Source organism: Theropithecus gelada, chromosome 2 (genome assembly GCF_003255815.1).
Source record: "Theropithecus gelada isolate Dixy chromosome 2, Tgel_1.0, whole genome shotgun sequence".
Lineage (NCBI taxonomy): Eukaryota > Metazoa > Chordata > Mammalia > Primates > Cercopithecidae > Theropithecus > Theropithecus gelada.
Window position 1 is genome coordinate 141,782,303 of NC_037669.1, and position 16,897 is coordinate 141,799,199.

The following is a 16,897-nucleotide window of genomic DNA, read 5'->3' on the forward strand; positions in this document are numbered from 1 at the left end:
TCTTGAAACATATTGCCAAATTACTTTCTAAAAGTACACAGGAAAGCCTGTCTTTCTATGTTAAGTCCTGCTACTTTGGACACTTATTACAATTCGCTAAAAATATTACTTTGCATTTTTTAGGTTACTAGAAGTTGAACCTTTAGAAACTGCTCTATCTCTTCTGTGAACTACCCCTGTTTTCTCTCCTTTTCTATTTTTTTTCTTAATATAAAAGTAGTAATAACTGCTGTTACCATTTTAAACCTTAACATATTATTCATTTCCTTGGAGACTATTACTTTGTTTATAAAGTGTTTTTCCAGCCCCAGAATCAAAATGGAATCCATTTTCACAAAAATCCCACCTCTTTTTCTAAGACTAGTTTTTCTCCACCTGTATTAAATATCACATATCACAGTTAGCACTGGAGGGGCACAGCCAGCAAACCTCTCTGGTTAACAGTCCAACAGCGAAGTTTCACATTCCATTAAGTATCTCACCTGTAGCAGCTCTACTTGGAATCTTACTACACATCCTTAGGGTTGCTTACTCAAGCCTATGTACTTAGTTCCTTTATTTATAATGTTATTCATTAACATTTTGTTCAATGTCTTACAGCGCAACTAGAATAGAAAATATTTGGCAATCTCATGTACATCCCAATTTTATGCCTCGTTTGTGGCTAATCTGATTAAATTTTTACTTCAAATAAACACGTCTTTTAACAGGGAGAACTAACTACTGGTTCTCATTGACTCTGATTAGCTAGCTGGCTACAGATGCAGCGCATATTAATTTCTACAGGCACCTTTCTGAATTCAAGTAAAAGTTTTGGTAGACAAGGATTTCCTACTTCAGTATCACTAACATAATATGAATATTGAGTACAAATATTGCTCACTATTCTTGCATTCTTTAAATTGTTTTAATTTGAAAATTTAAGAACTATCAGTAAGTCATTATTAACAGGTCTTTAAGGAGTATTTTGAATTGTGAAAATACAAATCTAGTCAAATTTTGAACACATATAGAGCCAAATATTTCAACAAAACTGCAGTTTAATTTCAGAAAATGTGTTAAAATATATATTTATACATCAATTTCTGACATACACTTAATGTGTTAGTATACACAAAATGATGCTTTCTTTTGAAACTGTATTTATGAAATGTACATTTTAATTTAAATACTCAGTATACACTGCACTTAATCTGCATGTTGCATTTATTAAATACATTAAAATCTGCAATGTAACAAAACGTTTTCTGCATACGAAATTCAAAACACCATTTTAAATGAACAAAAGATGGCTCACTTTTTTTTTTTTTTTTACAACTAGTGTATTGTACACTAGCTCAGCTCCACCAAACTACCTGTTCGTTCTCTTTTATTTGACATTGTTCACAGACTAGTACATATTACAATAAGAGTGCTGGATAAAAACATGAGGTACGAAAGTGGTTCAAAGATTATAGGTCATGCAGATCATGCTAGACAGCAAAGAAAATTGTGACTGAGAAAACACTAAATAAAAATACATAAAGAATGTGCATTATAAAAAAAAAGACAAAAAAAAAAAACAAAAACAAAAACAAAAAAAACCCCAAAAAACTCCATTACACAGCTTTGCTTCTTTGGTTACAAAGTAGGTTGAACAATTTCACAGCTTTTTATTCCCACCCGAAAAAAAAGTCATACGAAATGTTGAAAAGCAGAGGAATCGTGGCAATTTCTCTTAGAAAGTAGAAACAAATGAACAAAGTTTTCTTCATCAAAATAGCCCAATTATTTATTATATCACAATAACTGGTGACTACCTGTACAGTTGCACTATGTTCTTCATACTTACACTATACAAAATTTACATTCAAGCTGGGTCTTTACTACTGAAAATAAATACCAAAAGTAAATTGCCATTAGTGTTAGAAATATGCCAGGATTCTTTTGTTCAATTATTGCCTAAACGTTTTATCTATTAAATGCAATCCTGTCTTTCACTTCCTTTACTGATACTTATAATTATTCAAAAAAATTAAAAAAGTTCTGTGACATTGTTCATGTACATTATGAAAATAGCAGCCCTGTAATAAATAAAACACAAATAAATGAAAACTTACGTAGGCAAATGTTACTGATATTGAAAGAAAAGTGGCTCTTTAGATGAACTGTTATTTATAATGTGATAGGAAGGCTCAGGGTAAATCCAAGGGTAATAGGAAACATGGGAGAGCCACCAAAACTCTTAAAGACCCCACTCATGCGCACCAGGTAAAATGCAGACTTTGCTCGCTTTAATAAACCCCATTATTCTCCTTGTGTACTGATGACATAGAACTGGACATCAACAGCGCTGCATGACATTTCAGAGAGAGGAAAAGCTCTTGTAGAATGATTGTCTAATACTGAAAAGGCCAAACACACAACCAAAGCATGGCTACTTGCTTTCGTATAAAGTGGAAAGAACACCAGTGGCACACAAGGATAGATTGCTTTCAGTTTTTTTCTTAATGAGGCTTAAGAAAGCTTTATGCTGAGGAGACATTCGGCTGCTGTGGAGGTTGCGTTGGCTGCGGAGGCTGTGCTATCACTGCTTGCTGTTGAGAAGTGCTACCAGGATTGGCCTGTTGGGTTGGGAGTTGGGATAATTGATCATTGTTTGAAAGAGATTTTAACAGTGCATTTTCTCGTTCAAGTAAAGAGTTTCTTTCAACTAATTCTTTTATTTGTTCCTTTAAAACTTCCACTTCTTCTCTTACTGCATACATCAAATGGCTTTTCACCAGATCCTGTGAAAAACAAAATTAGGAATGTCAAAGAGTGAAAAGGTAAAGGTGGTGCTATCCGGTTCTAGCCTACTTGGTGCTGTTTAAGTTTTTATATTAGTTTTCCTGCTCTTGCTTTTAAGATTTCTGCTTTATCTTGACCGAGCCTATGGAAGATGGGTTGGAAAAAACCCAGTTCCCAACTAGAGCAGTAAGCTCAGAATTTTCTTTTCAAAGTTTGGGACAATTTCCAAAAAATACCAGCTTCTTAAACTGTCAACTCTTTAAGCTTGGAAAAAAAAAAAAAAAAAAAAGGTTAAAATCACATGCTTAAAATGGTAGATCAAGAGAACAAAGGAACAATATTCCAATGGAAAGGTGTTTGATGTTAAACTAGTCATAGTACTGCTTTAAAGATAACATTTTGGACTTTAAAATTTTAGGATTAAAAAAATAGTTTGAGACTAACAGTCCTGTAAGGTCTCACACCTGTAATCCCAGCACATTGGGAGGCTGAGGCGGGTAGATCACCTGAGGTCAGGAGTTTGAGACCACCTTGCCCAACATGGTGAAACCCCGTCTCTAAAAATACAAAAATTAGCCAGATGTGGTGGTGTGCACCTGTGGTTCCAACTACTTAGGAGGCTGAGGCAGGAGAATCGCTTGAATCTGGGAGGTGGAGGTTGCAGTGAGCCAAAATCGTGCCACTGTACTTCAGCCTGGGTGACAGAGCGAGACTATCTCAAAACAAACAAAAATACCAACTTTTTTTTGTAGAGACAAGGTCTTGCTATGTTGCCGAGGTTGGTCTCAAACTCCTGGCCTCAACTGATCCTCCCACCTCAGCTCAAGTGCTGGGATTACAGATACTGTGCCTGGCCTACTTACACAGCTTACTTATAGTCTACTTCCATCAGACCTCTAGCTGTTTTTGCTTTAATACTCTTTTTCGCTCTAAAGTATTTTCAGTGCTGAAATATTTGGGGAACATGTTGTCTTTAAATATGTATGCCCCCTCACCAATGGTCCTTACCAATGATAATGCATGAAATGTGAGATATTCAAATGGGAGAAATATTTACTCAATTAGTATTTCTAGACTAAAAATTCTCAATGTTCTAGCATCTACAACGAAATCTCATTGTCAAAAAACATGATTTGGTCATCTTTGGTTTAAATAAATTATTTGTTTTCTAAAATTGAGAAAAGCTAAGTGTTCCACACAACCAACAATCTATGAAATGGGAGAACTGTAAACTTTTACTTACCATTGCTTGTTCTATTTTGTTGTCAATGGCTACAACACCTCCCCCAGATGCACTGGAAAAAATTAGAATATGTCATTAAATTATTCTAAAAAAGTTAACCTCCCTTCCAACTCTTAAAAGAATGTAAAAGACATTCGTGCTTCACTTAAAACCAAATATATAGTAATTTAAAATAGCTTATTCTGTTCTAACAATTTCAGTACTCAAAGCTCTCATTTCTAAAATGAGAGTCTCAGTAAATTGAAGACTTCTACAGGTCCTTCGTAGTGCCAACATTTCTAATTTGCCTGTGATATATGTATGCTACTTTAACTCTCAATTGTATTAAGAATTTCTCTGTTCAGTGGTTTTAAAAGGATACATTTTAAATGGGCAGTGCCTTCTCTGTATCTCTTAAATTTCTTCATTAACCAACTATATATTCTAATTGCCTTTCATGTAGAAATTCCAATAATTACTTATTGTAGTAAAATTCAGATGATGGCTTGACTTTTTTTTTTTCTAGTCCTTCCTCTTAGTAAGACTTTTCTGCTATAAGTTTTATAAACATCTAGTTTTTAAAAAAATTTTTAATGGCTTCTAAAAATGATTCAGAAAGCCTTTGGGCAGGATTGGTTAACAAGAAACTCAACATTCAGCCGGTGCGGTGGCTCATGCTTGTAACCCCAGCACTTTGGGAGGCCGAGGTGGGAGGATCACTTGAGGCCAGGAGTTCCAGACCAGCCTGGCTAACATGGTGAAACCCCGTCTCTACTAAAAATACAAAAAAAATTAACCAGGTATGGTGGCGGGCGCCTGTAATCCCAGCTACTCAGGAGGCTGAGGCAGGAGAACTGCTTGAACCCAGGAGGCAGAGGCTGCAGTGAACCGAGATCATGCCATTTATTGCAATCCAGCCTGGGCAACAAGAGCAAAACTCCATCTCAAAAAAAAAAAAAAAAAAAAGAAAGAAAAGAAACTTAACATTCTGGCAGACCTATATGTCTTTGTAGGTTACTTGCTGGCAAGAATAACTTACAAGGTTAGAATCACCTATAAAGTATGTGGTTTCGATCAGTTTTCCCTGGGAATAACTGAAAAGTTATCCAGCCTGTTAAGCACATTCCAAGTTCAAATATCACCTTAGCAACTGTACGATAATAACACACAAGGCTGAATAATTGTTCTCTTTGGTGGTTTATATTCTACCATGTATTAAGTAGTAAGAATAGCTGGAATTTATACCCTTTTCTTTTTTTTTTTTTTAATTTTATTTCAAAAAACAGTTATTAGGTTTTTAAAAATTACTCTTGTAAAGAAAAATCTGATACTTTAGCTTACTGTACCAATACAAAAAGATAATTTTTATATATTACTAAATACTCTTCATAAAGTATACTCCACCTAAGATTTTAGTGCTAAGATACGTGGAAACTACTTTACTTTGATGGTGTGGACCCACAATGTCATATCAGATTGAGGCTCAGAAATATCCTGTCCTATGATTTCCTACTATTCATTTCCTATGTGACCATCAGCAAATCACCTATTTAACTTCCCTGGATCTCAGTTTCCCCATCTGTAAAACAAAGGGGTTGATGTCAATGCCTCAAGGGATTTTCCACTTCTAAATCCTTGAAACCTTAAATCATTAGATGGAAAACTAAGTTTATTTGAGCATTAACCACATTAATTACAGCATACTACCTTCACTTCTTGCTGCTACTATTTCTAAGATGAAAAGAGGTTTTGTGTATCTAGTATCTAGAAAGGATTTATGGATCATTAACAAATACTTTATACGTGCTGGGCTTTAAATGCTTTTAGTGAGCTGTGCAAAGTGTGACTATATGTAACTATAAACTACAGAATCACTAAGTAAACCATAAGGCTTTAATATGTACTTCAGTGCCAGATACCATGCAGATATATTTACCACAAATACTGAACACATTTTGGCAAAAAAGACGGTGACAGGCATTTAGATTAGCTTGCTTGGGAATCCCAGATTATAGGTTCTATATTTTTATTGACATGGCAAGGAAAGATTGAATTACTTTTAAGTCATTTCATGACTTAAATCATTTGATTCCTTCAACACATTTGGTTTAAATAGCACACCTTAAATACTAACTACAACGTCAGTTTTATGTATTAATAAGCAGTAAAACAACAAAAAACCCCAAAACCTTTAAAAAAGGGTTTACTGTTTTGTTTTGTTTTTTTTTGATAATTAAAATCAGTCAGCAAGTTTTAAAATGATTCCCATAGCTAAGGAAGAATAATTAGCATGCTATTCTTTGAATGCGGATCTAACAAACTCTTTTCCTAAGATCTCTTTTGACAACAGAAGAAACAGGTTTGCAAGATATAAATAGATAATGATGAAGATGTATCCCTTAACAGGTATTAATATTTCAACTATTAGGTGTTATACTCTAATAGAATAAATCAGTGTCAAATATAATTACTACCACTATAGTGACCTTTAACTATCTTGAAGGCTATTATTCAAGAATTCTATAACCTACTGCAGGGGTCTCAAACTTTAGCACGCACCAGAATCATCTGGAGGTCTTGTTAAAACGCAGGTTGCTGGGCTTCCCCCTCAGAGTTTCTGATTTAGTAGGCATGGAACCAGGATTCTGCATTTCTAACAAGTTCCCGGATGATGTGGAATCTGCTGTCTGACTATGCTTTGAGAACTGCAGGCTTACAAATGAAAGTTATAGGAGGAAAAATTAAGAAGCCTAATTCTATTTTTAAAACTTTTTAGCCTGGTACATAAAATTCTTTATGACTTTGACCTCTGCCTTATACAATCTGTTTTCCTCTTATATCCCATCTGCCTATTGTGTTATGGTCTTATATAACTATTTGCAGTCTGTTGAAATATGTTCTCTCAGGTTTCCTTGGCTTTCAGAAACTGCTCCCTCAGCTGGAAGTGCTCACAGTTCCAATTCATCTGGCTATCTTACACCTGTCCCTTAAGATGCTCCAGTGCCATCTCTTCTGTGATGCTGTTTGATTTTCTAAGGTAGAGCCAATTACTCCATCCCTTCTGGGGTCTACCAATCTTCGCAAACTTTTTGTAGTGCAAAAAGGCAGAATAGCAAATTCTGGCTCCTCCATATACTCACTATATGGAAATTATTTAACCTTTCTAGACTTCAGTTTTTTCATTTAAAATAAGGATTATATGCCAATTGTGAGGATTAAATGAGTTTAAATAATGCTCAGCATAGTAGTTGGCACACTGAGCACTCAATACAGACAGTGATTACTTTGAGTATTATAATACTACCACTGTTGATCCTATTAGATTGAGCTCCTTGAGAAAGGTTCCATAACTTCTTTACCTTTGTGAGTAAGTGAATTCAGTGCTTAGCACACAGCAACTCAATGCATACTGACAGTAATTAGATATGATAGACTTGAAACAATTATTGGTTCTTATGAGGAAGGCATTAAAATTCTTTAAGTTCAGATAAATCAGTTCTCAAAGTGTAGTCCCTGAACTAGAAGCATCAGCATCACCTGGAAACTTGTTAGAAAGGTAAACATTTGGACCCACCCAGACCTTGTTAGAAATGTAAATATTTGGACCCACCCCAGATTTACTCTTGAGGCGGGGCCCGTAATCTACTTTAAAAAAACTCTCCAGGCGATTCAGATAGAAACTAAAGTTTGAGAACCACTGCTTTAAACAGCCAGATTTACAATGAAGACACCAATATGGTAGTCTTAAGCAAATAAGAGACTATTTTATTTCAAGATCCCAGAGTATGGTTTAAAAATACTGTTTCAATGAGGGTATCAAGATGTTTTCTATTATGTTCAAAGTTATCATAGTGAGATTTGACTCTCTTTTAAAATGAGAAAGATCAACTGAAGCAGAATCAATAATTTCCTTCCTTCACCTAATATTGTAATACTATATACCTTGTTTTCCTTTTAATTATCACATTCAGCACATTATATTTTGATGGTTAACCAGTTTCCAAACTTAAGCTCCCTAAGAAAACGTTTTCTGTCTTTATTCCCAGCACAAAGTATATATACCCAGTAACCTATAATGGTGGTAGTATAAACAAATATTTCAGATTAGTGTGTATGTGTATATACACACTCAAACTGAAATACGTCAATTTTAAACCAAGTGTTACAATTACTGCCACAGAAGCATGAGGGAAAAATGAGTTCAGAATTTTCTTTTTTAAACTATTATGGTAAACTGGAAGTGCTAAATAAAGTCAAAAGATAATTTTTAAAAATAAACTTTCTATTTACTATGAATTATTCTTAGAATAAAAATCAAGCATTTATTAGCATTTATAGATGCATTAAAACTTGTGGATATGGAGAGAATGAACAGAAATATAGAGCTGTGGAAAGTAAGAAAGACCTATAAGAAAGTATTTATTTACCGGAATTGCTGCTCCAAAATAAATAAATAAGCTTGAATTCAGTGTTTAAAGCTAATTATACTTACACTCACAGAAAAAGTAAAACTCAAAGTATCAATGCTACAGTAAGACAGGTTGGCTTTCCATGCTGTTCATCTTTTAATTGATCCTAACTGGTTCCCCACCACAGCTTTTCCTCCTAGGTTTCCTTATTCTTACCATGAGATTACTTGCAACATCACTGAGAAAGCAAGAGGACGGATGAAGAATTTCCAACTTCACAAGTTAAAATCACTAAAGAAACAGGTAATCTAATTTAATTTTTTGTTTTGAGACAGTTTCACTCGTTGCCCAGGCTGGAGTGCAATGGCGCAATCTTGGCTCACCGCAACCTCCTCCTCCCAGGTTCAAGCGATTCTCCTGCCTCGGCCTCCTGAGTAGGTGGGATTACAGGTATGTGCCACCACGCCCGGCTAATTTTGTATTTTTAGTGGAGATGGGGATTCTCTAATGTTAGTCAGGCTGGTCTCGAACTCCCAACCTCAGGTGATCTGCCTGCCTCGGCGTCCCAAAGTGCTGGGATTATAGGCGTGAGCTACACGCCCGGCCTTGATCTCTATTTTTAAAAAACTATGAGAAACCAACTTTTTTTTTTTATCTGTAGTAATGTGGACACAGACATCATGACTACTTATTTAAAATAAAAAAATTCAGCCTGGGCAACATAGTGAGAACCCACGAAAGAAAAGAAAGAAGAAAAGAAAAAAGAAAAGAGAAAAGAAAGCAAGCCCATGGTCCCAGTTACTCAGAAGGCTGTGTGGGAAGCTTGCTTGAGCCCAGGAGTTCAGGGTTCATCACTGCACTCCAGCCTGGGTGAGAGAGCCAGACCTGTCTCTAAGAAAAGTAACTACTTCTCTTTTTCCCAAAATGGACATATTTTGACTACTTTGTCTTTCCATCTTCCCCTAGATATAAATGCTAATTAACAAATTAACAAGATAGAGGAAAAGAAAACTTAATGATTGTCTACTTTAGGGCAGGCACACCTTATCTTAATGAGTCCTTACAACAAGCCTGAGCAACATTCTCATTTTACAGTTGAGGAAACTGAGGTCAAGTAACTTGCTCAAAGACACAACACTAGGAACAGGATTCAAACGTGGACCTAATGTCAAAACACATGTATTTTCTTCCATAATAGTAAGACTGTGAAAAAATAATCTCTAGTGACCTGAAATAAATCCAGAATTATGTATATTATTAAGAATGCTTTAATGAAGTACCAAATGTTAAGTTGTGAAACCATAAGCATGGATCCAAAGATTAAACCATGCTCAGAATATGCCATTTATCTTATCTGGCATATTCCTAGAAGAGGTTCAGCTCTGAGAATAAGGGAGGGAACCTCTTAGAAAAGGCACTTGCTTAGTGATCTTTTCATAGCCAATATAGTTTACCTAATTGCCAAGAACGAAAATGTTCTTCTGGTTTGTTAGAAAGCTGAAGATGTCTTAAAAATATTATGTATCTTTAATTAGAATACTGCAATAAATAAATAAATAAAATAAATGCCTTGTTTTACTCAGACTCCTCTAACTTTGCATTGAGTTACAACCACAACTATAAATGCACTACAGGAACTCTCCAAATTACACAAATTTTTTGTAATACAAACTCCTTTGAGTTGGCAAATCTGGCGTACTTCATGCTCACCCCGCCTTGCCCAAACCAACTAAAACTGATTCTTCAGAAACGCACAAGCAGAAGGAAGCTATACCTTTCTTTGGGGGCAGTCCTCAGGAATCATATACTGTTTCCAGTAAATCATCTATAACCTTTATTCCACCCACTCCCATCTCCCAAAATAAGCACTGTAATAACATCATTACTACTAAAATGCATTACTTCTAACCTGGGTAACATTTTGCCTATTCTCTAACAAATGCATGTTTTGTTTTTTAGAAAGAAAATTAAGAAAATGCAAGTCACTGATTACAAAGGAATAAATCGAATAAATCTACAGTTCAGCAAGCTTGTGAGGTTATATATAATTTTAAAAATCCACCACTCTTCTGTAAGAGGGAACTAAAAACATATTTATAGCTTACTCAAGAACAAATAACAATTTTCCTTTCAAAAGGGCCTAAATAAATAAAATTCATGTAGACAATCTCTAGCTGAATGCAAACCTCTATGGTAAAGAATAAAAATTGGGTGAAGTTAATAATAAACTAAGAACTCAAAATGTTATGTTATTCTAATTATTGACCATCAGTTCTACCAATATAAAACAAATAATGTTTAATTTCATGATTAAAAAAAAGAAACCCAAAATGCCCCATAGAGATTATTATTAGCAGTAACACAAAATAAGTTATTTTAAAGCTATTATTCATCCTGAGCAAGCAGGTAAAATTTCTACTTACAAAACTTAAGTGTTACTTTTTCTCAAGTAGCCAGTCCTGCAATGGTGTGATAAATGCTTTTACCAAGGAACTACTAAAAACCCAGTTAAATACTTATATAATGATTGATATTTATTGTCAGCATCTTCTACAAAAACCTTGTTCACCAATGCCCTCGGCATATTTTATATTTATATTGTTAATTTTATCAAATGGCTAGCCAGTAAAGCGTAGATGAAAGAGCATGCAATCTATACGAAGTCCATCTCCTACCTTAGACTCCCTTTGTCTAGAATCAGTCTTATCATCTGTACTAAGAACTTTAAATAAAGCCATTTAATTAGAATTTCTTTAATACTTTGGTGAGAGAGGACTATGTAACTGCATGCCTAATTTTTTTTTTAAAGTTAAAAAGTCTCTAATAATTTTCCTAAAATCTGTAAGACCAGATGCCCAATAGAAAAATGGAGGGAATTCACACTGAACATTAACAAGAAAGACATGAAAAAAGACTCAACATCTGAATCATAAAATAAAAATACAAATTAAAACTATAATGTAATACTATTTTCCAAAACAGATTTCTCTCCTTTTCCCTCTCTTCTCTCCCGACCTCCCCTTAATTATTCACTCTTTAAGCCAGCAATCATTCATCTGGGAATTTATCCTCTAGATACTTTATATACATAGCAAATAATGTATTTAACAAGGCTACTCATTACAACACTGTTTATAACAGCAACACTTCTGGTTAAATGAATCATGGCATAGCCATCCATTCAATTAAATAGTATGCATCTATTAAAGAACCATGAAGATACTTTTCTAAGTACTGAGATGGGAATAATGTATCCTGGAGATCTTTAAAAGTAAAGGTACAGATGTGTGTACAATACATTATAATTTACATTAAGGAAGATAATACACATTGGTTTTCTTATATACACATAAAGAAGGATATACACACATTAAGGAAGTGGCTATCTGTTTGGGAAGGCAGACGGATGCAGGACAGAGATAGAAGCAAGAGTACTTTTACATCTTGAAGAACAATGAAAACCGTGTTCCAAAATGAAAATGACTCATGAAGGAGCTATCTTGTACAGTGTAAACTCCAGACATGAACAAATGGCAGACAGGAAAAGTAATGATAGAAAATAGGAAAGGGAGAAAGGAGGGAAGAGGTGCCAACTCTATTTTCTCTAGGAACTATTTCATTCTGCAAGATAAGGTACTATATTCAACAAACAAAACAATGATCAACGTAAGTGATATCTGTGATTTGTAAAAATTCCGTTTCTTGGTTTAGAGTGAATTATAACCATCTGCAAATATGATGTAAATTATGATTATAGCTCCCAGTACAGTGATTTCTGTTTATTCGAAGTAAATCTGGTAAGCAAATGATAAAAATTTGCGGTAAAGATCTATACTACAAAAAGTTATGTAAACTTACACAATAAAAACTACATTAAAAATTTATCCCCCAATATATATACAAGATTAAAATTAACATTATCTTCTTTATCCAGATCTCTTTCACATTTCCAAGTTATGATATTTTGGGGGGATCATTTTAATATTTGGTAGTAAAATTCTGATAAAATTACATTTCTCTTGTAGAGCCATTTTAAAGAAACTTCATATTAAAACTAGCTGAACTAAAAATCGACGAAAATATTCAAAATCGAAGAGATAAGAACTTAGTCTGGAAAAATTGAAGACTGGCACAAAAGTAAAATTTGCACAGCAGTTTCACTATTTATGCAGTCCAAATATTCCAAACAAAGTTAAATATCCTATTTCAAGTTAACACTTAAATGTTATAATAATATAGAGTTACATTTATTTAAGATACTTGACTTTGTGTGCTAGCTAGTTGTTTTTTAGAGATGGGGTCTTGATCTGATGCCCAGGCTGGAGTGCTGTGGCATGATCTTGGTTCACTGCAGCCTCAAACTCCTGGGCTCAAGCAATCCTCCTACTTCAGTCTCAGTCAACCGAGCAGCTGGAACTACAGGTGTGCGCCACCATTCCCAGCTGATTTTTAAAATCTGTTGTTTAGAAACAGGGCCTCATCCTGTTGCCCAGGGTGGTCTCTAACTCCTGGGCTAAAGCAATCCTCCCACCTCAGCCTCCCGAGTAGCTACGATTACAGGAACCAGTCATCCTACCTAGCATTATTTCTTATTAGATGAAATCATTACTTCTTAATAGACTAACAATAGGCAAGGTTTAACAGGTTGCAAAGATTATTTCCTTCCTCTGAGTAAGATCTAAGAAAGGACAGGATAAAGGGATATGAGGAGGGTGGCATTTTCCTTGATATTGAAGTACTTAACATTTAGAGCAGGCTCTCTTGAAAGAAATTTCATTTTACTGTTTACATGGCAGCAACTACCTAATCTGATGACAGTATATTATTGAGGAGTGAATAATACATACCAAGTAATTGGTAATACATACCAATAATAAGCTCAAATTAAAAACTTGACACTATAATACCTGCTACTTTAAATTATTTCTTGGGGACTGGAAAAATAGTATAAGACTGACAGTTACCTAGACTTAGATGTACACTGGTACCTCAGAGGAAAAAAAGGGTGAGAGGAATTAGAAAATATTTCAAGTTTCAATTGAAGCACACCGAATCTTGAGAGATCAGTGAGATGATAAGGGAAAGAGACTATCTATGACAAAGAAAATGCTAAGGATGCCTAGGGCTTTATTCTTGGAGCAACTAGGAGTTGGCTGGTGTATTACAGAAGGTGGCTACATTTTGGGGAGGATGAAGTGGGGTGGGGAGTAGGTGGTGCAAATAAAGATGTGCAAATAAAGCGCTGCAAATAAAGATGAGAAAAGAAATTTAAGTTTCACTTGGGACTACTGAATTTGGAGACATGGAAATGTAGAATCCTGTTGGAGAAATACAGAGAGAAGGCTGCTGGAAATAGGTATTGAGAATTCCAGAGTAGTCTCTGGCCTAGAAATCTAGATTTGAAAGCTGTAAGAATGCAGTACACGGCTCAAACCATAGGAGAAGACAAACCTGCACAAACAATGAAAAGACAAGTGGGGCCAAAACACTGGAGAACACTAACATGTAAAGAGTCATGGAAAAAGATGGGCTTGGGAAGAAACTATTCTTATGAATGCTACTTATTCATCTAATGGCCTCACATTTGCCTCCTCATTCTCAACATATTATTTCTTTTTATTAAAGTCATTCTTATTTAGATACCTTGTTTAAATATCTTCTCAATCCCATTTCTACAATGAGACTTGACTAAAGTAAAAATGAGACTATCCCCTTTGGTATATGTATATACCAAAAGCCAAATACCAGTGAAAAGTACATAAGTTTTGCTCATCCTTTCATTTTGTCTCTTTCTTTTGACTATTTCTTGAAAGTGCAGAAATGTTAGTTAAAATAGCTTTTTAGAAAAAGTATAATTCTATGAACAATGTATTTGACAAAGTAAAATTATATTAGGCTAGTCACTAGGATTTCGTGACTACAATTTGCTCCGAAGTTATTAACTAATTTTTCTTTGCTACTTTAAGTCTCCTTCCTAATCTGTCCCCCAAAGTCCAAGTACAGTAATAAATAAAGGTTGTCACGGAACCGTTTCAAAATAGGGCGAAACTCAGAAGAATATCATCAGGTTTTTAAAGAGACAGTTGCTTGATTCTGATTTAGACTAAAGGGAGAGCACCAAGCATGGTCATCATTCCTTAGGGAAATGAACAGAATATATCATATTGGGGGTGGGGGGGAAGCCTAGTCTTTATTTTTAATAAACCAATGAATGTTTTCCATTTGGAATATTTTCTAAAATTATAGTGGATTGGGTTCAAGCAAGGAATTACATCTTTCTTTTTAAAAATGTTTTTTTGTTGTTTGTAGAGACAGATCTCACTCTGTTGCCCATGCTAGTTTCAAACTACTGGGCTCAAGCGATCCTCCTGCCCTGGCCTCCCAAAGTGTTGGGATTATAAGCGTGTGCCACTGTACCCAGCCATGGATTACACTTTTCACTTTCAACAAATATAAAGGCAACGCTCTAAATATAGGCCTTGAAGAATTAAAGTTGACTACGTTTCAGTTTACTATCTCTTGTCTAAAGTATTTTCTGTTCTCTACTTCATTCTGGGGTCAGACGTTGAGGGGTAAGACAACCTCTCACTCAGCAGTTGCCTAGCCTAAGCAAAAAGTTGAATTCAGAAAGAATAATAAAATGGTTTAAAAGCATAGGCTTTAGAATTAGACTAGGTTTTTTTTTTTTTTTGGGAGACGGAGTCTTGATATGTTGCCTAGGCTGGAGTGCAGTGGCACGATCTCAGCTCACCACAACCTCCACCTCCCGGGTTCAAGTGATTCCCCTGCCTCAGCCTCCGAAGTAGTTGGGACTACAAATGCACACCACCATGCCCAGTTATTTTTGTATTTTCAGTAGGAATGGGGTTTCACTATGTTGGCCAGGCTGGTCTCAAACTCCTGACCTCGTGATCCACCTGTCTCGGCCTCCCAAAGTGCTGGAATTACAAGTGTGAGGCTAGCTGACTTTTAATCCAAACTCCACCCACTTACTGGTGGGGTGATCCTAGCAAGTTAACATACTGAAACTAGTTACCTCAACTATAAAATGGGATACAGTTGTACATATATTAAAGGACTGCTATAAGGATTATGTGAGACTGTTTACAACAGTACACACAACAACCCAATTAGTTCCTTTTATCATTTGGATCAATTTGGATTTTGACACTTTATAAGGTCTACTTTCCCAGTGTATCTTGGGAAAATTAAATAAGAGTTAATCTCCCAATGCAGTGAAACATGAATAAAAATCAATTATGATTAGTATTAAGAAACAGGTTTTATATTTATGTTTCACCCAAAATAAAATCCTAGTTATTCCTTAACAAATTGATTTTTTTGTATTCAATTAGATGTTAAAGATTTAATGCAGCCACAAAATACATGTTAACAAAAATTGTTTGACTTGAGATTTACATTTACAAAGCTTATTATTATTATTAGTATTAGTATTATTTGAGACAGAGTCTTGCTTTTGTCACCCAGGCTGGAGTGCAATGGCATGATCTCTGCTCACTGCAACCTCTGCCTCCTGGGTTCAAGTGATTCTCCTGTACAAGGCTTATTAAACACAGGATCCCTGTGGATTGGACGTCAATAACGTTCTTATGGATCTTCTTTGGGATCTTGGTGTTTCATTATTTAGAGTAAAATAAACTTATCTTACTGTGGGAAATTTTTCCAAAAGCCACTGAAATATAACCAATTTAATTCAAATAAAAATTTCCAAAAAAGGGTATTTAAAAATATCCCAGGTCTTCCCTTAGTACTGTTATATGAAAATTCAACACTAAATATTACTAAAAGCAAGTAAGAAAAGTGGTATAAAGTGTTGTTTGCTTTTAAACAAATTATTACCTTAGCTAAGAATCACTGCTTTAGAATTACCTTATTCAAAAAGGGATTCTGATGTAAAGCAGAAAACAGCACTACTATAAAATCTAAAGGGTCATTAGGTTTTTTTCACTCAAGCAAAACTGTACTCAAGTAGGCACATTTTCAGAGACAAAAAGTTTGACATCCAAGTTTTTATCATTTCAGTCTAGATTCATGTCCTTGAATTCTTTTAGGCAATAACAATTCTAATAATTAAGACATGGTGAATGATAGAATTTTACAACTGTTTGTGTGAAATCTTTTATGATGAATTCTACACTTACATCATGACCTGAAATTTGTTAAATCGATTTAGATTCCAGAGATAAGACTGTCACTTGAGATGGAATGCTCCACCTACATTTTCCTTAGCCTTCTTCCTTTCTTGCCAACAGGCTCCACTTCTCTGATTCATCCATGATTTTTTGTCTTTATCAAATGTTCCTTTCTCTTGAATTAAACCTTAAAAGCAGAAACTGTCCATCTCCAGGATCTACTTATTACAACACTACTCTGCATATAATTGATAGTAAACATATTACTTGAAGAAAAAGACAGAATACAACCTACAATATATTATCTAATATATATTTTTATAAGTTTGGTATAAACAGATGTT

At 34.8% G+C, this 16,897-nt stretch overlaps 1 protein-coding gene across 4 annotated transcripts in view; it reads right to left on the minus strand.

Annotated features, from left to right (window-relative positions):
- Positions 1 to 1,022: 1,022 nt before the first annotated feature.
- Positions 1,023 to 16,897, minus strand: part of TSC22D2 (TSC22 domain family member 2) — a 52,537-nt gene continuing 36,662 nt past the window's right edge. For 3 of the 4 annotated variants that reach the window (XR_003118176.1, XM_025376942.1, XM_025376941.1), the window contains 2 exons: positions 4,013 to 4,064; positions 1,023 to 2,768 (listed from right to left, as the gene is read on the minus strand). Coding sequence is in view for 3 of the 4 variants with exons in the window: in XM_025376942.1 (XP_025232727.1) it covers positions 2,508 to 2,768; positions 4,013 to 4,064 (313 nt within the window). In the remaining variant the exon portion in view is untranslated. The remainder of the gene's footprint in view (positions 2,769 to 4,012; positions 4,065 to 16,897) is intronic. The other variant, XM_025376943.1, reaches the window with a different exon arrangement.